At 39.3% G+C, this 18,580-nt stretch overlaps 1 protein-coding gene across 1 annotated transcript; it reads right to left on the reverse strand.

The window, feature by feature from the left end:
• Positions 1-1,914: 1,914 nt before the first annotated feature.
• On the reverse strand, positions 1,915-5,268 carry CXCR4 (C-X-C motif chemokine receptor 4). Its single transcript, XM_080620861.1, has 2 exons — positions 5,146-5,268; positions 1,915-3,487 (listed from the first exon to the last, which is right to left on the reverse strand). The coding sequence occupies exons 1-2, from the start codon at positions 5,170-5,172 to the stop codon at positions 2,426-2,428; spliced, it is 1,089 nt and encodes a 362-aa protein (XP_080476987.1). The 5' UTR covers positions 5,173-5,268; the 3' UTR covers positions 1,915-2,425.
• Between the last annotated feature and the right edge of the window lie 13,312 nt (positions 5,269-18,580).

Genomic DNA, 18,580 nt, shown 5'->3' on the forward strand with positions numbered 1-18,580 from the left:
TATGTTTTAATTTTGCTAATTTATTTTCTAAGCAAATATTTTCTGTTGCTTGGTTAGCATCCTTTCAATGGTCTTTGGCAGTAACATGGACTGCTGAGTTTATTCTGTTTTACACTTTCCTGCTAAATGTCTGCTTGAGGTAACAGTTGGCTGAGTGAAGTATAATGGGAAATACAAGCTAAAGGGCTCTAAACATTTCCTCAACAAATAAGCAACAGTGTGTGGATAGCCAATAAGTATTTTATAAGTGCAATTAAATCACAGTGATTGATTGGGCTCGGTGAAAATCAGAATCATTTAGAACAACAAATTCTTCATGGCGAAAGCCTCACTAAATTAAGAAAACACACAAATGAACAGCAAAAATAAACCACTTAAGAAGTTCTGCCCCTATACCATGTTTTCCTAATTTCTCAACTCTGTTAATGAGGAACAACCTGATGAAAGTGAGACCTTTTGTTTCTTGACAGTGCATCTTTTCTGCTGTTAATTTACCTTGAGTGAAGATACACATTAGAGGTAACAGCTAGAAGTTTAATTGCTAAAAGGGGGTACCTGCTTCCTCTTCCTTTTATCTCACTTTTCTCTCCCTGTGCCTGGCTCAAGGTTACAAAGTCTTTCACTTTTGTAGTGCTTGTTGGGTTCAATTCACTAAATTGCTGGATTTTTTTTCCTGTCAGATTAGTTTTGTGTTGGTTCAGCAACTGAATCAGCTCAACATAGAATCAGCTGACTGCTACTTCATTGAGAAGGAAAGTGTGCAGGATGTAACCAGGGTTGCAGTCTCCTTTTGGGGGAGGGAAGTTGAAAACCAAAAGGTCTTCTATTTATGAAAAGATCTAAAATAAACCATCTCAATTTAATACACAGTTTAGTACAGTAGTACATGCTTCAAAATCACTAGGGTGCTGTACTCCTAGCACATTCTTTCTGGATAATATCATTGCAATACCCATGTTTCTTATTCCAGTTCTGTGTGACTAGTAGTTTGGTTTTCTTTTCCTTCTTGCCTTCCAAACTGTTAATTATTTCTAAATCAGTAACAGTTGTTTGGGGTGTTTTTGTTTTTTGAGGTTTTTTTTTAATATAGGAACATACGAGTATTCTCCATGGCTCTGTCCTCTTCGGTATTCATTACTTTTGAATGCACTCTACTAGCAGCATAAGACTAACTTAAGATTTCAACAATTGGAAATTCTAGTCTGGCTGATTCCTGGTTCAAAAAAAAAAAGAAAAAGAAAGAAAAAAAACCCTGGTGAGAACTGGTACACATCCTGGATTTTCAAAAAGAATATTAAGATTACATTATCTTAACAAAATCTGGATGTAGACAGGATAGGGAAAGCTCTATAGAGAAAAAATCTATCTTTCACAGGGGAGATACACCAATAACCTAATTTCTAGTCCAAATACAACATCAAAGAGCAGAATGGCTTTGATTCAACTACTTTTGATTACTATTAACATGTGAAAAATTTGGAAGCACAGTGAAAGGCAGAAGAAATATAGGATTGACTTGATATTCATGGCATAAAAGTTGGTCACAGGAAGTCATTTTAGTTAAGATTCCTAAGCGGCTGTCAATTTTAGCAATTGCTTAGATAGATTGGTTTTCATTTAATGTTTTGCCCTCAAAAAGTTGCTGTTTAAAATGATAGTTTAAGTCATTCTAAAGATAACGTTAACTTGATCAAATGTATTCTGGTGAAAAAACGAATTACTTAGAACTCACAGGTGTCAACTGAATAATCCATATGTCCTGAAACTAATTTTCCTGGTTTTCATACAAAAGCAATCCATTTTCAAAGAAATTATTGTGCATTGAGAATTGTAAATAAAAGCGTTGAGAACATTTAACCAGAAATACAAATACCACTCAAGAACTTTTTGTCATATACTTTTATTTACCTTGAACAGAAAGTTTTGCAAACCGTCAATTACTGAGAATGGGTGAAAAAAACCCTAGCATATAACAGAAAAGGCTTTGGTTGTAAGTGCCATTTCTACAGCAGAGTTAAGCTATTGTAAACCAAACATCTTGTAGTAAGGTAAAAATATCCAGCCAACTTTTTAGGAATTTAACAGCAACACTGAAAACATTTACATATAAACAACAGAGAAATATTTTCTAAACTTTTAACACTCACTTTGCTACAATCCAGAAGTGTTTAGTTCACATATCTATACATACAAACAAGCACTAAAACTTTTGTGAACTAATCACTTGTCCACAGGACCTGCCTAGACAGTTTGTCATCAATATGAAAGGTTTTTTTATATATAAATAAGTCAATGAAACTTCACAGAGACTAAAAGAAACAAAATAAAATCCCAACTGTAAATAAATCTGTACATTATGGTCAGTCTTATTTTTCTGAAGTCTTGCGCAACTTTAAAGTGTCTATTTTGATGGCAAGGAGCAGTGTTAGCTGGAATGGAAACTTGAAGACTCGGACTCTGTAGAAACAGAAGAATGTCCCCCACGTTTGCTTTTTGAAAGAATCTTGAGGCTTGATCCTCTGCTAACTGATGTCAAGGCATTTTGTGCTGATGTTTTGAACTTGGCACCCAGGAAGGCATACAGAATTGGATTCAGGCAACAGTGGAAGAATGCCAGAGCTTCGGTAATGGAGATCCATTTATGCACTATTGTCTCCAAGCTGCAACGGTGTCTGATGACTCCTAGCAAGATGAATGTGTCAATGCTGATGCCAATATAATATGGCAGCCAGCAGGCAAAGAAGGCAAGGATGAGGATAACAGTTGTCTTCAAGGCTTTACGCTTCTGGTGGCCTTTCGAATGTGACAGCTTAGATATTATAATACAGTAGCAAGTCAGGATTATTAGACCAGGCAAGACAAGTCCTACCAAGATATGCTGAAATCTGAAAGAAATCAGCCAGTTTTCATGAGGGTACATGCGATCACACAGGTATTTTCCTTCTACTTCACTAGTACTGGCAAAAATTATATCAGGCACTGTCAAAAGCACAGCTGGCAGCCATACACCCACATACACCACCTTCTCAGCCAACAGCTTTCGTGGTCGTTGGCTGTTGGTAGCATGGACTATTGCCAGGTAACGATCTAAACTTATAAAAGCCAAAATCAAGACACTGCTATAGAGATTGACTGTGTAAATGACATGAACCGCCTTACACAGAACATTCCCAAAGTACCAGCTGATGGCTGCATCCACAGACCAGAATGGCAAGGTGATGACAAAAAGGAGGTCAGCCACAGAGAGGTGCAGCCTGTATTTATCAGTCATGCTTCTTTGTTTCTTCTGGTAGCCCATAACAACAATAACCAATCCATTGCCGATTATTCCCGTTAGGAAGATGATAGAATAGATCGTTGGCAAGAAGATCCGGTTGAAATCGGCATTTTCATGCTGAAAGCATGGCTCTCCGTAGTCTCCATAGTCACCTGAACCAACCTCATCTGTGCCATTATCAGAAAATTCAATTATTAACCCAGAGGACAGCTAAAACATAAGAAAATAAAAAATATTAGATGTTAGCTCATTTGCAAAAGCATACTCTATATGACAGTATGTTTAGAGTTGCCTGAGAAGTCTCTACCATCATGATTAGGCAAACTTTTTGAAAATCAGATGGAAAAACACGGTTTTTATATATATATATACACACATATATTTAAACTATACAGCAAATAGTAAGAAGCTAAAAAACTTCCTTTGTCTTTCTCTAAGGAGCAAGATCTTGTAACTAAGGACAGGAGATGACATGGAAAAGAGAAGTAATGGCTACTCCCAGAAATATTGTTGTTTCTGGACAGTTCAGGACTCTAATCAGACGCATACTACAAATGGAAAAGCCCAGAAGTGCCAGATGCAAGAGGTTAGTCTGCACAAAATATTACCCAGGACGTTTTAACTCTTACAAGAGAGAGCTATAAAAAACATTAGTGAGAAATAAATGCTGCTGCTCCAAAGCCCCTTCTCATTAAGGCTATGGGATCAAGAAAAAATGGAGAAGGTACCCTTGGCTGATGTAATAAAGGATAAATAATAGCAAGAATTCCCTGCTGAGAAGCAATTGACAGCTTCTCACACAGAGACAGGGAAAAAAGTCCCCAAAGCCCATAAAGAGGTGACCCTAGGCAAGGGAGCTCAAAAACCCATGGAGGGCCATCCCGATGGGCGCGTTGCCCGCCCTTTGCGGTGCGCGGCAGGGGCGGAGCGGGCTTAACTAAGTACGGCAGTGGAAAAAGGAAGCGAAATTCTGGTGAAGGCATGAAAGCACATCAGGAAACCACCAACGGTTTTGGCCACCGCGCCAAAAGCAATGCAGGCGGGCGAGTGCCACCTGGCTATGTACAGTTCCTCTGGTTATCAGACTGTAGTTTCCACGTGTGCCAAGAACTCCTGACCTCCATGCAAGATGCAGCCCGAGGACCCGCACACGCGGGGGCACCAGCTCCGCGCGGCCATCACCGTGGATTAAAGTTGGGACTTGCCAGAGATCTCCGGTTTGCTCCTAACTACTTTCAAAGCCCCGTGGCAGAATAGCTGCCCTCAAAAGATGGGGAGATGGACGTTTCGTCCGGAGGGGACGGCCGGGCGCTGCCGCCGCTCGCGGCCCGATAGTGCCCGCGTTTAGGACGGGTACCGGGCAGAAGGATGCCAGTCCCTGGAGTCAAGATGACTTCAAACGTCATCGCTGGTTTTCCCCCTCCCTTTCCCGCGTCTCTAACCCTTCTACCGGAGTGTTTCAGCCCACAGAAGCGTCATTTCAGCTGACGGGCAAGCAGCGAAGCCCGAGCAAAGAAGCAGGGGTTCAGCAGCGGTTGCAGCTGTAGCAAGGTCCGAAGCGCTGCAGCAGCGGCACGAGCTCAGGGCCGAGCCCCGTTCGTTTACACCCCACGGACCCCCGCCCTTACGCGGGCTGGAAGGCAAGAGGCAGTGTCCGGCTCCGCGCCCCCCGTTGCCCGCTCCCTGCGCGCCGCGGGTCAATCCCCGCCTGCCGGCGCCCGCGGTCCCTGCCGAGGGCACCTTTGTTTGCAAACAGCGCGCACATGTGCGGGAGCGGCGGGGCGCGGGGGTTGCCGCTCTCGCGGAGCAGCGGCGTCGAGCAGCCAGCAGCCGCGGTCCCGCCAGCCGGCTCGGCTCCCGGCACTTACATCCAGGCTGTCGAGGCCGTTGTCCATGCTCTGAGCCTTCTAACGGTTCTGAGCTCTCGAGTTGTTGTTGTTGTTGTTGCCGCTGCGCCTCTCCGAGCGCCTCCGCTCGCAGCCGGACCGAACACACACCCCGGCTACTGTGGCGGGACGCGGCTCTTATAAGTCCCCCCGCTGCCCCCCCGCCCCAGGGCAGCCCGTGGCTGGCTCCTCCCCGGCGGGTGTCACCGCGCACCCGTGCTCCGGCGGGCGCCTCGGACCGCTCTTTGTCTGCCGCCCCAGGGCATGGGACCTGCACTTGCCCCGAGTGCCCGCGGGGGCGTTGCTCCTCACAGGGACGTTTGCCACCCTTCGATTGATGTGTTCATACAAGCAGGGTTTTGAATTTCCCCTCAAGAAAATTCTTTGAAGTGTGTTGCCCGGCCCTGCGTTGCCGTGGGTACCCCAGGCGAGCTCTGGGTGAAGCCATTGGCCCAGGAATTGTGATGGTGGAAGAAAAGTCCTGCATACCCTTCAAAATATAGTCAAGTCAGTCCTCAGAGTTGTCTCTCATCCCTGTTGAGGAAAGAGTTTAGTGGGAGAGGCAGGAAGAAGGGTATGGTGCCTACCGGGGGAAAAATGGTTCTACAGACCTTTCAGGGGCTGCAACGTGAGTAGGCTGCAGGCTGCCCACTGAGCTCCTCTGGCGTTTGTAGCGTTGGGTGAGAAGTCTGGTGAGAAGCGGTAGGTGCTTCATCAGCACGTCTGAGATATGATGATGGGTCATTATTCCAAAAAGCTTTGAAACACTGCAAGAAATCTCTTGAGGAGACAATAGAAATCAGGGAGAAAATAAACCAGTGCCAAAATAATGATGCTGCCAACTTAATATAAAACCAGGGATTTGCATGCTCAGTGTCTTTTCATCTAAAAATAGTAAATAGAGCTCTTTATTTGCCCACTAATGTCAGGAACGCTGCTTGCTTGGTAAATCCATTGGGGTTTTTGGAGTTCTGGTGGTTGTTCTTTTTTTTTTTTTTTTTTTTTTTTTATGTGAAGGGGAAAACCAACCCAAATATAAAGAAAAATAAAACAGAATAATGCATATCACCTTTGCCCCTCCTCCATCTCACAACTCACACCATAGCACATAACTATATTGGGAAGAATTGGTTCAGTTTCATAGATTTACCCTTTACAGTTGGAATTTAGAGTGGAAAGAAGGAGGGAGAATGGCATTCTTTATCTAATAACAATATGCTCAAATTACCCTGGAAGCCTCAAGGGACGAATATAATGAAAGTTTGACAACAGTTTTGTTCTTAAATACCTGTATTACCAGTCTCTGTGCTCCAAATTAGCCACCAGCTTCAGGTGCAAAGATTATTACCAGGTATTTGATGAGACTTACTCTCTTACTCTTCCCCTGAAAGCTTTAGAACTCCTTCTCATACACGGCAGTGAATATGAGTTTGGTTATGATTAATAGCACTGATTATCTTTCTTCTTTGTTAAAAGCATGGTATATAAGGTATGACCTATAATGCAATTATGCACTTCAACTACATCTTGATTTGATAGTAATTCATATTTTGTTAGCAGGTCTGGAATATCACATAAAAGTTGATTGATACGTTAATTGATTATAACTCAGGAATTAGCAGTCTTCACAAAATTCAGTACCTTCTTTGAGTTTCTATCCACAAAAATCTGAGAGGGATAACATGCTAGAATTCTACAGAAAGAAAGTAACTCCTACTGAATCCACATTGTCAGATACTAATCCAAACCTTACATTACCATAATTCTACTCTCCTGAACTTCTTTAAAAGCAAGTGTGACAACATCCTAATTATTGCTATTCGTTCCTTGTTTTCCATAGAACCTGTGATGTGTTCACTACTTTGTAGACATACAAATATGAAACTACCTGCCCCGAGTAATGTGCAGCCCAGCCATATTGGTCATCATTTATGACCAGGCAGATAAATGAGCAGATAAGGGTTTTTAACATATGGATGAGTAGGATCATGTCTATATAACAATCTTTCACATTTTCACTTATGGAGGATGTGCAGCTCATGGCATCAGCAATTGCTGTGCAGTTTTCAGCAAGGGTATGTTGCTTGAAAGGCTCTCCAGCCTATTGAACTTGCAAAAAAAAATGTTTTTCAGAAATATGCATATTGAGTAGGTACTAAAAAACTAATCAGGACATGGAGCTGCATATATGAGAGGTGGCCTTTTAGGGAAAATGACTTTGCTGCCTTGCTAGAAATTCATATAGATGACAGATGTATTTTTATGGACAGCTTATTCTCATCTCAGAGGGGCATAGAAGATTAAATACTGCTCCTTCTCTATGTATTGAATGCAGGACATTAAAATATGATTGTACTGCAGGTAGGTTGTGGCAATGGTTGCAGATGAGCAAAAAAAAGAAACTATATATATACACATGAACTCTAGAGCTATTTGACAAGTTAGAGAGTTGATTATTTATTGGAATGTGCAGCATGGAGTGCATTGACATGTAGGGTATCAATGCACAAAACTACAAGTATAATTACAGCCCAAGTAGTCAGTTTTATCACATCTCGGTTTGCAGGTGCAGGTAGACCTGTAACAGCAAAGTGTATTACATGAAAATAGATTTCATTAATTAATGGGATATGGGACAGTGACTCAGCTTTTTGTGTTCAGAGAAAACATAAGAAGAAATCCAGAACTAAGGAATTATCTAGTTCCAGGGGTTAGCCCTGAAGTGTGGTAGTGCTGAGTGTTGGGAAATCTGGGGACTGATACCCTATCTGAGGAGATGTCACTGAAATGTCTGGATGAAGGTCCTCTAAAACTGTCATTCACACTGCTATTTTGTTATCTACAATCTCTTTTGTTTCTCCTATTAGAAAATCCATGTGAAAACTTCCTTTGTTGCATGCAGGACCATTGAAGGCAAGTTAATGATTTCCAAAGTGATAAAAGAAGGGAGCTGTTTCTTCAGAGCGTGTAATTCAGAGTTAGCTACAAACTTGCTTAAGACAGAGCTAGCAAATAGCAATTTCCAAGCTTATGTTTTGCATTACATGTTTTTCTGGTCACAGAATTACTGTGAGAATCAGATCCTTCTGAACCCATGTAATCCATATTTCTGAAACTGAAAATATGCTCTCTGAGATTCAAAATCCTACGTGTTCTTAAACTGTTATGCTAACAGCACAACTCCTCAGGTTGTGAATCATTAACTGGTATTTTTTGTCTTCTAAAGAGAGACAGAAGTGCTGGTCTTGGAAGAGCAAAGTAGTTTCTAATAAAGCTTTCTAATGGAAAAAAACCCTTTTGATTTAGTATCCTCAGGAATAGAAAAATAAATTGCATAAAGTAAACTTCTGGCTAATAAAAGTTTGATGACACCATTGTCTGTGGGTGACACCTAACACAAAGGAGGTATGACGCCTGGTTTATGTAATATATAAATGATACTGTTGTGTATTAATTACAATGGTGTATTCTTCCTTACTTTTTTAGCATTAATGGAGCTATCCTGTCAGAACACATAGATGATGGTGTCTTAAAAATACATAGCCAGCAATATGGCTGAAATTACTGTACTATCTATCAGGGAATGAATAATTTTCTAACGTTCACTGATTTTCTCTGTATGTGTCAGTTCCTGTACTAGAAGGTTTCTGAAAGTGGGGGGAGTGTCTTCTATAAAAATAACAGAAAATGTGCTCAGGATTTGCAAGACGTTACCTTTGAGTAGTGGATTTTTCTATTCTAAAAAATACTCCGGGGAACTGATGTTGTGGATTTGCTTGCCACTAGATGAAAAGTGGTTTCTGTATAAAACTCAAATGTTTATTACCATGCACTGGCTTGACTTAATGACAAATGGGTCTTCAAGTGGCCCAGAGTCGTATACAGAGAGAGGAAAAGGATATACTCTGCCTTTTCCATCTGATCTTTCTGTTGAAGTGGGAAAGGTATCAATCTTACGCCTGTTAGAATGGTTACAAGCGGTTTGCTGGAGTTGGGTTTCAGTTAATGGCTTACTTTGCTCCTGGGTCTCAAAGCTCCCCGTCTCCATTTCTTTCTGCCTGGAACAAGCCTACCAACTGTTACTGTGATCATGGACAGATAGTGTCTGCCCACCTTATGGGAAGGGTGCCACCTAAACTTACTGGCTCGAAAGCAGCAAGACAAAACAAAACCTGCAAAGGAGCAGCTATCTTTCAACTAGTCGCATGTTATATTACCACAGGAATAAATCCCTGTATGAAAGGAATGATACTTGAATATCAGAACAAAATTAAAGGAAAAGCCTCACATCAGTATAAGGCAGCTGAAATGTTATCAACAGTGGCATAAAAGACAGATTTCTTTAAGGTTCCTTTCTTTTAACAAGAAGAATTTATGTTGTTTCCTTTGTGATTGCCACAAGGCCAAGATGTCTAAAGTCAGCACAGGAAAGTAAGCAGGAAAAAAAAGTGCTGTCCTCTGAAAGGAATCATAGTGACTCCTGTGTTTTAATCCCACCTCCATCTGTGGCCTGCAGCAAATCACTTAACCCTTCTGACTGTGTTCACCCAACTGTAAAATGGGGATAACAATACCTGCTTACCTACCTCAGTGGAGAGTTGTAGGAATTAATTGGTTGATGTTTGCAAGGCACTTTGAAGACAGAAAGTGCTTATTTTAGAGCCTGTTGAAATTATTGGTGACACTGATCAGCTAAAATTCAAAGGGGCCAAACTCATTAAGGTTCTGATCTTCTTCCTCCATTTGGCTATGTTTATGGGTTAGCAAATCTCACTGCATGCAGGCAGTTTATTGTTTGTTTGGAAGCAGAGTAGACTAAAAAGATGCTTTGAACAACTTTGTTAATCCTTTCAACAAACATGTCTTCTTTCGCATATCAATGAAGCTGACGGTTTTATCTTTGATGATTATGTAGCAGAACAGTTCTGGAGACATGTTGAAGTTTTGTTGGGTTTTTTTTGTTCTTTTTTTCAGAATTAGATCAGAATTATGAAAATAAACTAAATCTTAACAAATAATGAGTAATTTCTTTACTATAACCAGGTATGATTGGGCTTTCATAGCATTCAGATAGATTTCTGTTTAGCTGTGAGATGTATTTGTTATGATGTCCTTTTATGCTGTAAAATTCCATTAGAATCTTGCTTGCAGTTTAGTTTGGATTACTAATGATGGGATTTGCTACTGTGGACCTATGCTAAGAGCATACTACATTCCTGTCTTAAGGGCATATGGGTAAAATTAGAAAATCTTGTTCAGATATTCATTTATACATTTATGCATTTTTACAATGTCATGATTTCTTAGTACATAGCTTTAGAGATACAGTTATATTTGAGACTGTGCATTGCTGCTCCTGCCAGTAAACAGACCATGGCTACTTGGAGATTAACAGACTGAACCTGTATGATCTGGTCTAGCTTTGAACCCAAAGGCTCTTTCCAACATGAATTATTCTATGACACAAAATAGATCCATCCATAGACCATGTACACATACTTACGCTACTGGCAGTGCCCAGAGTTACCTGGATCAAAATACATCCACTTACATTTGTGTATGTTAAGCCTGTTTGCTCTACACAATGGAAATAGCATTTTGATGTTTTGTTTCTGCCCTGACAGTTTTTGATCAACCTTTTTTTGAAATAGCATCTGTGGGACTGTGTGCTTGGATTGTAGCAAAGTATGCTAGCAAGTGCTATGTTTTCTTTATAATTTTCACACCTTTATTCTAATTTCTTTTTTTGGATGTGGTAGTAGATACCATTTTCTCACATATGATTCTGAGATTCCTGAAATATTTTCTTTAGCTCATTTGCCCACTTTTTTTTGTGTCTAAAAAGTGACACTAAAAGCAGAGTAGGAGCAACAACTCTTCCTGTTTAGCTCAGTTTAGCAGTCTGAAGCTCACAAATGTTTTAGTTTTATTGCAACAGCTTTGAAGTAAAGTCTGTACATATGGGTGCTGAACCTCAGCTTGGATGCTTGTTTTTGAATCTGCATGCCAGAGATTGCTCCTGTCTCTGCTTCCTCTCAAAACTGGTGATTGAATCTGTTGTTCAGCAAGTAGGGAGGTCACTCAAATTCAGTGATGTGCATTCCCATAGTTTCTTTCTTTTATTCCCACTATTTCCCTGAAAATTCACTTTAGAATTCCAATTTATTTTTTTTTTTTTTTTAACTTCTGGAAGCCAGGTTTACCATATGCTGTTGAGATATGGCCTTTTTTCTGTCAGAAGGTGCAGGAGTAAAACTGGCTTTACATTTCTGAATCAGTGCTTCCTACTCAGGTAATATAATTGACAGCATTTACTCAGTAGCTGTGCATCAGTTTGATGTCTGTTGAAAACATGACCCAGCATTTCTAAAACAACAAACCCCCCCCCCCCGCTAAATGTGGCCAAATATTCAGTGCTGCAGTCAAGCCCTTTATATACAGTGCTAGCTGAACCACCATGAGTAAATACACATATACAGCATGCTATATCCATTTATTCATAGTCAACTATGAGGATGTCAATAGCGAGCTGTAGGAATATTTCTGGCTGGAACGTTCCTTTCTCTGTTCATTAATTGCCAGTGAAATGAGATGGTATTACATTCATGATTTTTGAGCTGATTGGTTATGAATAGTGATGTTTGCTCTTCAAGTTTTGAAAATTTGGTAGGTAGGATTTGGGGCCTAGTCTTTGTAAACAATCACTGAGGTCACATAGTATGATTTCTTCTTAGTCATTAGGTGACCAACATCTGTGAAAGCCTGAGAACTGCTTAGAGAAATGATTGGAATTTTGAATCTCTGTTTCTGATTTAATGGAGAGGTAAATCCAGTTTTCAGTGTATCTTTTACAGCATCGAAAGTGCTCCAGCCACGTGATATAAAGAGCTAATCTCTTATGATTGAACTTGCTAGAGGTTTCATCTTGCAGGTTCAAATTCAATTTTAGAAAGTGGAACAGGCAACTTTGGATAAACTTCATGCTGAACCAGTTATCATCCACATCATTTCCATAATGGCTGGAATGAAGACTTTACAAACATCATGGCATATGCTCTAGCTGATCAGGCAGAAAAGTGATAGCATGCTAATGCCTGATCCAGGTCAGATCAATACAGTTGGGTGATTTAGCAACAATCTGTTATGAAGAACTGTGGAGCTCTTTACTCTACAAGAGAAGGTGAGGCAGAATCCTTAATGAGCAGAAAAAATAGAAGATGAACATCCTAGAAAATAAGGGGGATTAAGAATATCTTCCTCCCTTTTTCACAATAACTGCATTTGCCTTGTACATAGACCTTAACATGAAATAGCTGCGTTCCTCCTGGCCAGGGAGAGAGGAATTTACCATCCAAACTCCCGTATGAAGACAGGCTGAGAAAGTTGAGGCTGTTCAGCCTGGAGAAGAGAAGGCTGCGTGGAGACGTCAGAGCAGCCTTCCAGTATCTGAAGGGGACCTACAAGGATGCTGGGGAGGGACTCTTCATCAGGGACTGTAGTGACAGGACAAGGGGTAATGGGTTCAAACTTAAACAGGGGAAGTTTAGATTGGATATAAGGAGGAAGTTCTTTACTGAGAGGGTGGTGAGGCACTGGAATGGGTTGCCCAAGGAAGCTGTGAATGCTTCATCCCTGGCAGTGTTCAAGGGCAGTTTGGACAGAGCCTTGGGTGGCATGGTTTAGTGTGAGGTGTCCCTGCCCATGGCAGGGGTGTTGGAACTTGATGATCTTAAGGTCCTTTCCAACCCTAACTGTTCTATGATTCTATGATTCAGCTCTCTTTTTTCGCTGTCTCACAAGGTTATAGCACACAGAGGAGAAGCATCTAGAAAATTAATTGTCATGAATATTTGTTCATGTGTGCGTTTGTTCGCACTTCAGTACACCTAGTTATGTATCAGCATGCATTAAATCTTCCCCAAACATATATAAAACCAGAAAATAGGTGAGTGAAGAAGTAAAAAAATGCCATTCAGACAAACTGTCGTCTGTGTTTAGCTATATCATTACCTACCAAGGTATAGCTGAAGTACAGGAATGTAGAAGCTTCAATGATGATTCCAATTGAGTTTAATTTACACTTCAAATATTTTCCATAAAAATTGTAGCCTATGTCCTGTTCCTTCTTTCATGAGTTCAGTGCAACTGAACATGGGAAGAAGGACTTCAGTTTTGCAATGCTCAATTTAGAAATGAATTTATTTTTCTAGGAATTTGCCATTATTTTAAGTAGAAGGTTCTATATTTCTGAGGTTATTTTTCAGTGCTGAGTGAATATTGTGAAAAACATACAGGAGGGGAATTCTAAAAATAATTCTAGGTTACAGTTTGTGTTCAGGACAGTCTGTACCAAGTGCTATTTTATCTTTTTTTAAAAAACTTATCTTTTTCTTCTTCTTTTTTTTTTTTTTTTTTTTTTTTTAAGCTTATAAAAACAGGAAGAAGCCTTGCTACTTCTGAGGACCCTGATAAGTGTTTCTACCTGTCTTTTTCTAGAAAGATCTCTTCAGGTGCCAACAAGGGTCACTGTAACCATGGATACTGATACTCCATTTTCCCCTTGGGTTTCTGTGAAAAGCTTGGTATGATGCCCAGTTTAAACCACATTTTGTGTTAGGTAATCATAGGCTCAGTCTGTTCTTGGGTATTGTGGTTTTAAGTTTTCAACGGTTGCTCTGTGGTTTGAAAGCTGTGTTTTTTATTCCCTCTTCTTTTCTAAGCAAAGAAGATGTTAAAGCAAAGTTGCTTGATACCAATTATTCCACCAAAATAAAGTCTTTTGGGAAGGATTGAGTGTTGTGTGGTTTAAAACTGAAACCAAACAAAGAAGCCACTTTATCCTCATATCCAATGCAAAATATGTCATATTTTATTGAATTTGTGAAGAGACTTTTCAGTTCCTGAAGCTTGTAAAAATGCATTTAAGCATTAGAAAATGCAGTCTCAAAGTCAGTCTTAGAAAGATTTCTAAATGTATTTTAATGAAAAGTGGAATGCTTATTTTCCATGAAGTAGCCTGTCAATCCTCCTCAGCTGCTTTGATATAGAGGATCTAAGTCTATTTGAAGGAGCAGTGTAATTCAGCTGAGGGGAGAAACTTATTATTAAAGATTTTTCTCACCTTTCAAAAACATTGGAGGTGTTGAATAAGTGCACAAAGGTGAACATACCTAGTAAGAACAATGATGAATGAATATATATATAAATGGAAACTGCCCTACTGGATGCAGAAGCAAAGCTCAAGAAGTGCATGTGATTGGATCAGAAGAACCATGTCAGCTCCATCAAATTCTGAAATGAGAAGTCATGAAACAGTTTTTAATAAATCTACCAAAACCAGGACAAAGTCATATGACTGTTGGCCTATGTTTAAAAAGAGTAGCATGGGCTACTATTGGTTTAGCTGTCTTATCAGCATGCAGAGCCTTAGAGCAACCTCTGGTGGGAAGAATGTTTCAAAGTGTGGAAGTAAATGGAAAATAGACCAAAAAGGAAGTTGGATTTTTAAAGGTATGTTGTAGTAAGACTTCTTAGTAGCTTTCATTGATAATTTTCTGCAAAGGAAATAGAGTAAATTCCTCTTGTCTGGACTTCAGTAATAGCGTTTCATATGATGCTATTTGAGTGCTGACGAGCTTAGTTTTTTAAGATAGATTCTGTGAGAATTAATACAGTATATCTAATATGAATGAGGAAGTTTATAAAGGGAAATGACAATGATGACACTGAAAGGGAAATAGGCTGCAGGAAGGCAATCACTAGAGCTCTTCAAAGTTCATTGTTGGAATCAGTTACACTTACTATTTTGCATTAGCTTTGGGACAAAAAGTATTAAGCTCCTGAAATATACTACTAGTGGAAAATGAGGAGTCACTGTTGAAACAGGAATATCATCAGATGTAATAGAATGGAGAAAAACATAAATATATTAGTTGAAGGATGAGTCTGAATTTCTCATATACAGCTGAGAAACAGATGGCCTTGCTTATTGAATGTATCAAGTATGGTATACTGAAGGGAGAAGGAAGTACTACAAAGGAGTGGAAAGGTGTCTTCTGAAATATTTTTTATAATTCTTAACAAGAAAAAATAATTCAAATGGAATAGGTGCAGAGAAGGATTATCGGGGTGAAGTGTGGAATGGACAGCTGTTCCAGTGAAAGGAGACGGAAAGAGCTTCTTTTCCTTAGTTCACAAAATGAATGTTGAAAGGGACAATGAAGCAAGATAGTAGACATCTGAAAAGGAAAAGAAATACTTGGACTAGTATTAACACAGAAATGAATGGATGTAATATCATGTTGAATACACATTGTAAAAGCATGAAAAAGCTCTTAACTGTCATAGAAACAAGCTTTAGGAACAGTTCCCCGGTAAAGGAATTTTAAGCAATTGACTTCTTTGACGGTTTTGTTGGGACTTGTTGACCCTAGTTCACTCCCATTATCCTAAGTTCTGATTTGAAATTGTGTTATTTCAGTAGCTGCAATTTCTGTAAAGTTAAAATATCACCTACCTGATGATCACAGAATCTAAGCATTTGTGTAACTTTTATACTATGCTTTTTTGTTAAATTCAAAAGAATTTCTGTCTCTTTCTTTTGGATTTCAGGTGCTATTAGGGTAACAAGATCAATTTTATGTGAGATGGAAACGACTGCTGAGAAAGTACCCTTCCAGTGCCTGAAGAAGAAGTAGTATTGAGTATTTAATAAAATCCCGATTTTCCTTTATGAGAGAAACAATTTTCAGCCACAAATGTCAGATTTTAGTGTCTGATCTATGCCAGAGCTGATGAGCAGATCTCTGTTGACCATACAACAACTCTACAGCTTGTATCAAGTGTAAGTATTTGTACCTTTAAAATATGGATCTTAGAGTAGCATGTAATACAAGTCATGTTCTGTACTGCTGTTTATCATAAAAACACGATCAAAACAATTAGTTCAGTCAGTCCTGACTGACTGTGTAAACACCACTATTTTAGAGGATATACAAGAAAGGCCGGTCATAACTGAAGTGTTAGTCTGAATAGTAACCAAACACAAGCAATTTAAATCTTATGAATAAAGAGAGAGAAGAGAGTTTTCATCATCTGACTTACTGCCAGTGGAAAGTGGTTTCCTATGAGAAAGGTAGCAATCAAAGGCAAGAAGAGACAAGTCGGAGCAAAATAAATGTGTTATGTTAGATATTAGGGAATACAACCACAATCACAAATCCATTTGAAAGTTTCTGGAGTTTTTTAATTGTTGAAATGGTAGCTTGGATGAAACCAGAATGGGTCTTTCAATGTTAAATGCTCTGTAGAATTTGAATGTCTATTTATGTCTGATTTTATAAATTTCACACAATGAAATAGAAGTAATATAATAAAAAACAACAGGTTGTCTCTACTTTTAGAGAATGTCTAGTTGATTGCAAAGAAGAACTTCTGCAACTTCTAGCACTGCAATCAGGGACAGATGGACAAGAAATGGCAGTGCGTATTTAACTGGCTTCATGCCCATTCTTTGTTCTAAAGCTCCTGAAAAGACAGTTAGTTCTGGGTAACAAAACACTGGTAAATTTGCCTGTGATTCCTTATAATATTCATTACGTTTTCCATTCAACTAAATTCCTTCTTAGAGAGATAGCTTTTGAGCAGGGCCCACAGAATAAAACAAAAAGGCAGTCAGCTTAGTGGTAAAGGATTAAAGGGAAACATGTAAAAAGAAGACTGTGTGTACAATAGTTGTACATGTAATTATAAAATTAAGTCTTACGTGCAATCATTCCAGAATAGCTTGTCTGACAGAAGATATCATACATGAGATAGCAGAATGATCAATATAAGCTCAATTAGTTACTTGCAAGTGCTAGTAACAGAAATGTAATCTCCCTAGGAGCCAGTTTGACTTAAACATCTAGCTTTTCAAAAAAGTAATGTGGTAAATTGTGAAAGGAGTATGGAGCTGAGCACAACCTGTGTCTCGGTGTTGTTTTCAAGGTGAAGAAATCACCTTGAAGTTAACAACTTTTTATTTTGTGGCTTGAGGGCTGCTTTGGGAAAGTTAGGTTAAACAGAGAAGAAAAGAAGGAGAAACAAAGAAGGAGAGATGAACAAGTTCTGAAGAAGCAGACAAATAGAAACAGAGACAGGACGGTCACTGGGGGACAAAAGCATGAAGTGACAGTGACAGATGAAGTTGGTAGTCCCTCTTTTATATTTTCAGTTGTCACAAAACCATAGAAAAGCAACCTTATCCTGGTGGATAGGAAGAGGTGAAGATTTTTCAGTCAAGGAGCAGGTCTGTTTGAATTGCTGCAGGCTGAGCAGAATGACAAATGAAAATGCAGAGGAAAATGGGGGCCTTAGAGGAAATTTGTCCTAGCTCTGTAAGGACAGGGATCATACCAGATTCACAGAGACTTATTTCTCATCCAAGGAAAAAAGACAAGAGGAAATAGAGAAAATAATGAACTTACTTAAATTTTATTTCTGTGAGAAACATTTTAAATACAAATAGACACAAAGTTCTTTAATTATGAATGTTGGTACATTTGTTCTTTCTACAAAAGGAGTGCAATGCTTGTGAAAGTGTAAGTGTGGGGCTACTGCAGGCAGAGCACAATGAGTAGAAGTCAAATAGAGATCATGTTATAATTTCCATCTTTTGCTGTTAAACAGAAAGTCTCTATTTATTTATCTACCATGTAGTTATTAAAACATTTTAAATGTATTTTTGTTTCTTTCATATTGCAATTTCTTTCTCCTGCAGTTAAACAGGATATCTTTGCGGATTATTCATCTGGTTTCTTGCATACATATGCAAGTACATGTACACACATACATGCACACATTTTCCCTCCTTTGAACTGTGAAATGTTGTGGAGGGGATAGCTCTCTTTCAGCTGTAACAGTGGACAGCCTGTAGAATATTCCCCATTGAAACACATGACAAAGATCCTCCAAGGACCAAAATAATCACCACAACAGCACACCAAAACAGCATTTTATCTGTTCAGATTACAGGAGTTCTATAGATGGAGGCCTTTATTTTTTGCAGGGTTTTGCTATAGTGGAACCCCCTGAGGATCCCACCAGCCTCATTGCTAACCATGAGGACCTACCTACAGAATAAAAAGAGTTTTTTTAGTTCTTTCCCTGCAGTAGTCAACAAGCGTCGTTTAGGTCGAAGCGTAAGATAGGGCCACTTGTCCATTAGGAAGTGGAATGAAACCACTAATTCATTTTATGTATACTACAAAACAGCTGCCAGACAGTAATAATTTTCAGTCAGTGCTGACCTGGGGTAGATTTAACAAGTGACCTAGAAATGAAAAGCTTGGTAAGCAACTGCAAATCCCCAGAGTTATTTGAAAAGGCATGCTTCTAAAAGATTTAGAAATGTATAATTTAGTAAGGGACAGACAGT

This window comes from Psittacula echo (assembly GCF_963264785.1).
Source record: "Psittacula echo genome assembly, chromosome: 6".
Taxonomy (NCBI): domain Eukaryota; kingdom Metazoa; phylum Chordata; class Aves; order Psittaciformes; family Psittacidae; genus Psittacula; species Psittacula echo.

Coding starts and splice junctions, on each gene's coding strand:
- CXCR4 (XM_080620861.1), bottom strand. CDS start 5,172: ATGGACAACGGCCTCGACAGCCTGGAT. Junction 3,488..5,145: donor ACGGCCTCGACAGCCTGGAT/GTAAGTGCCGGG, acceptor CTTATGTTTTAG/CTGTCCTCTGGGTTAATAAT.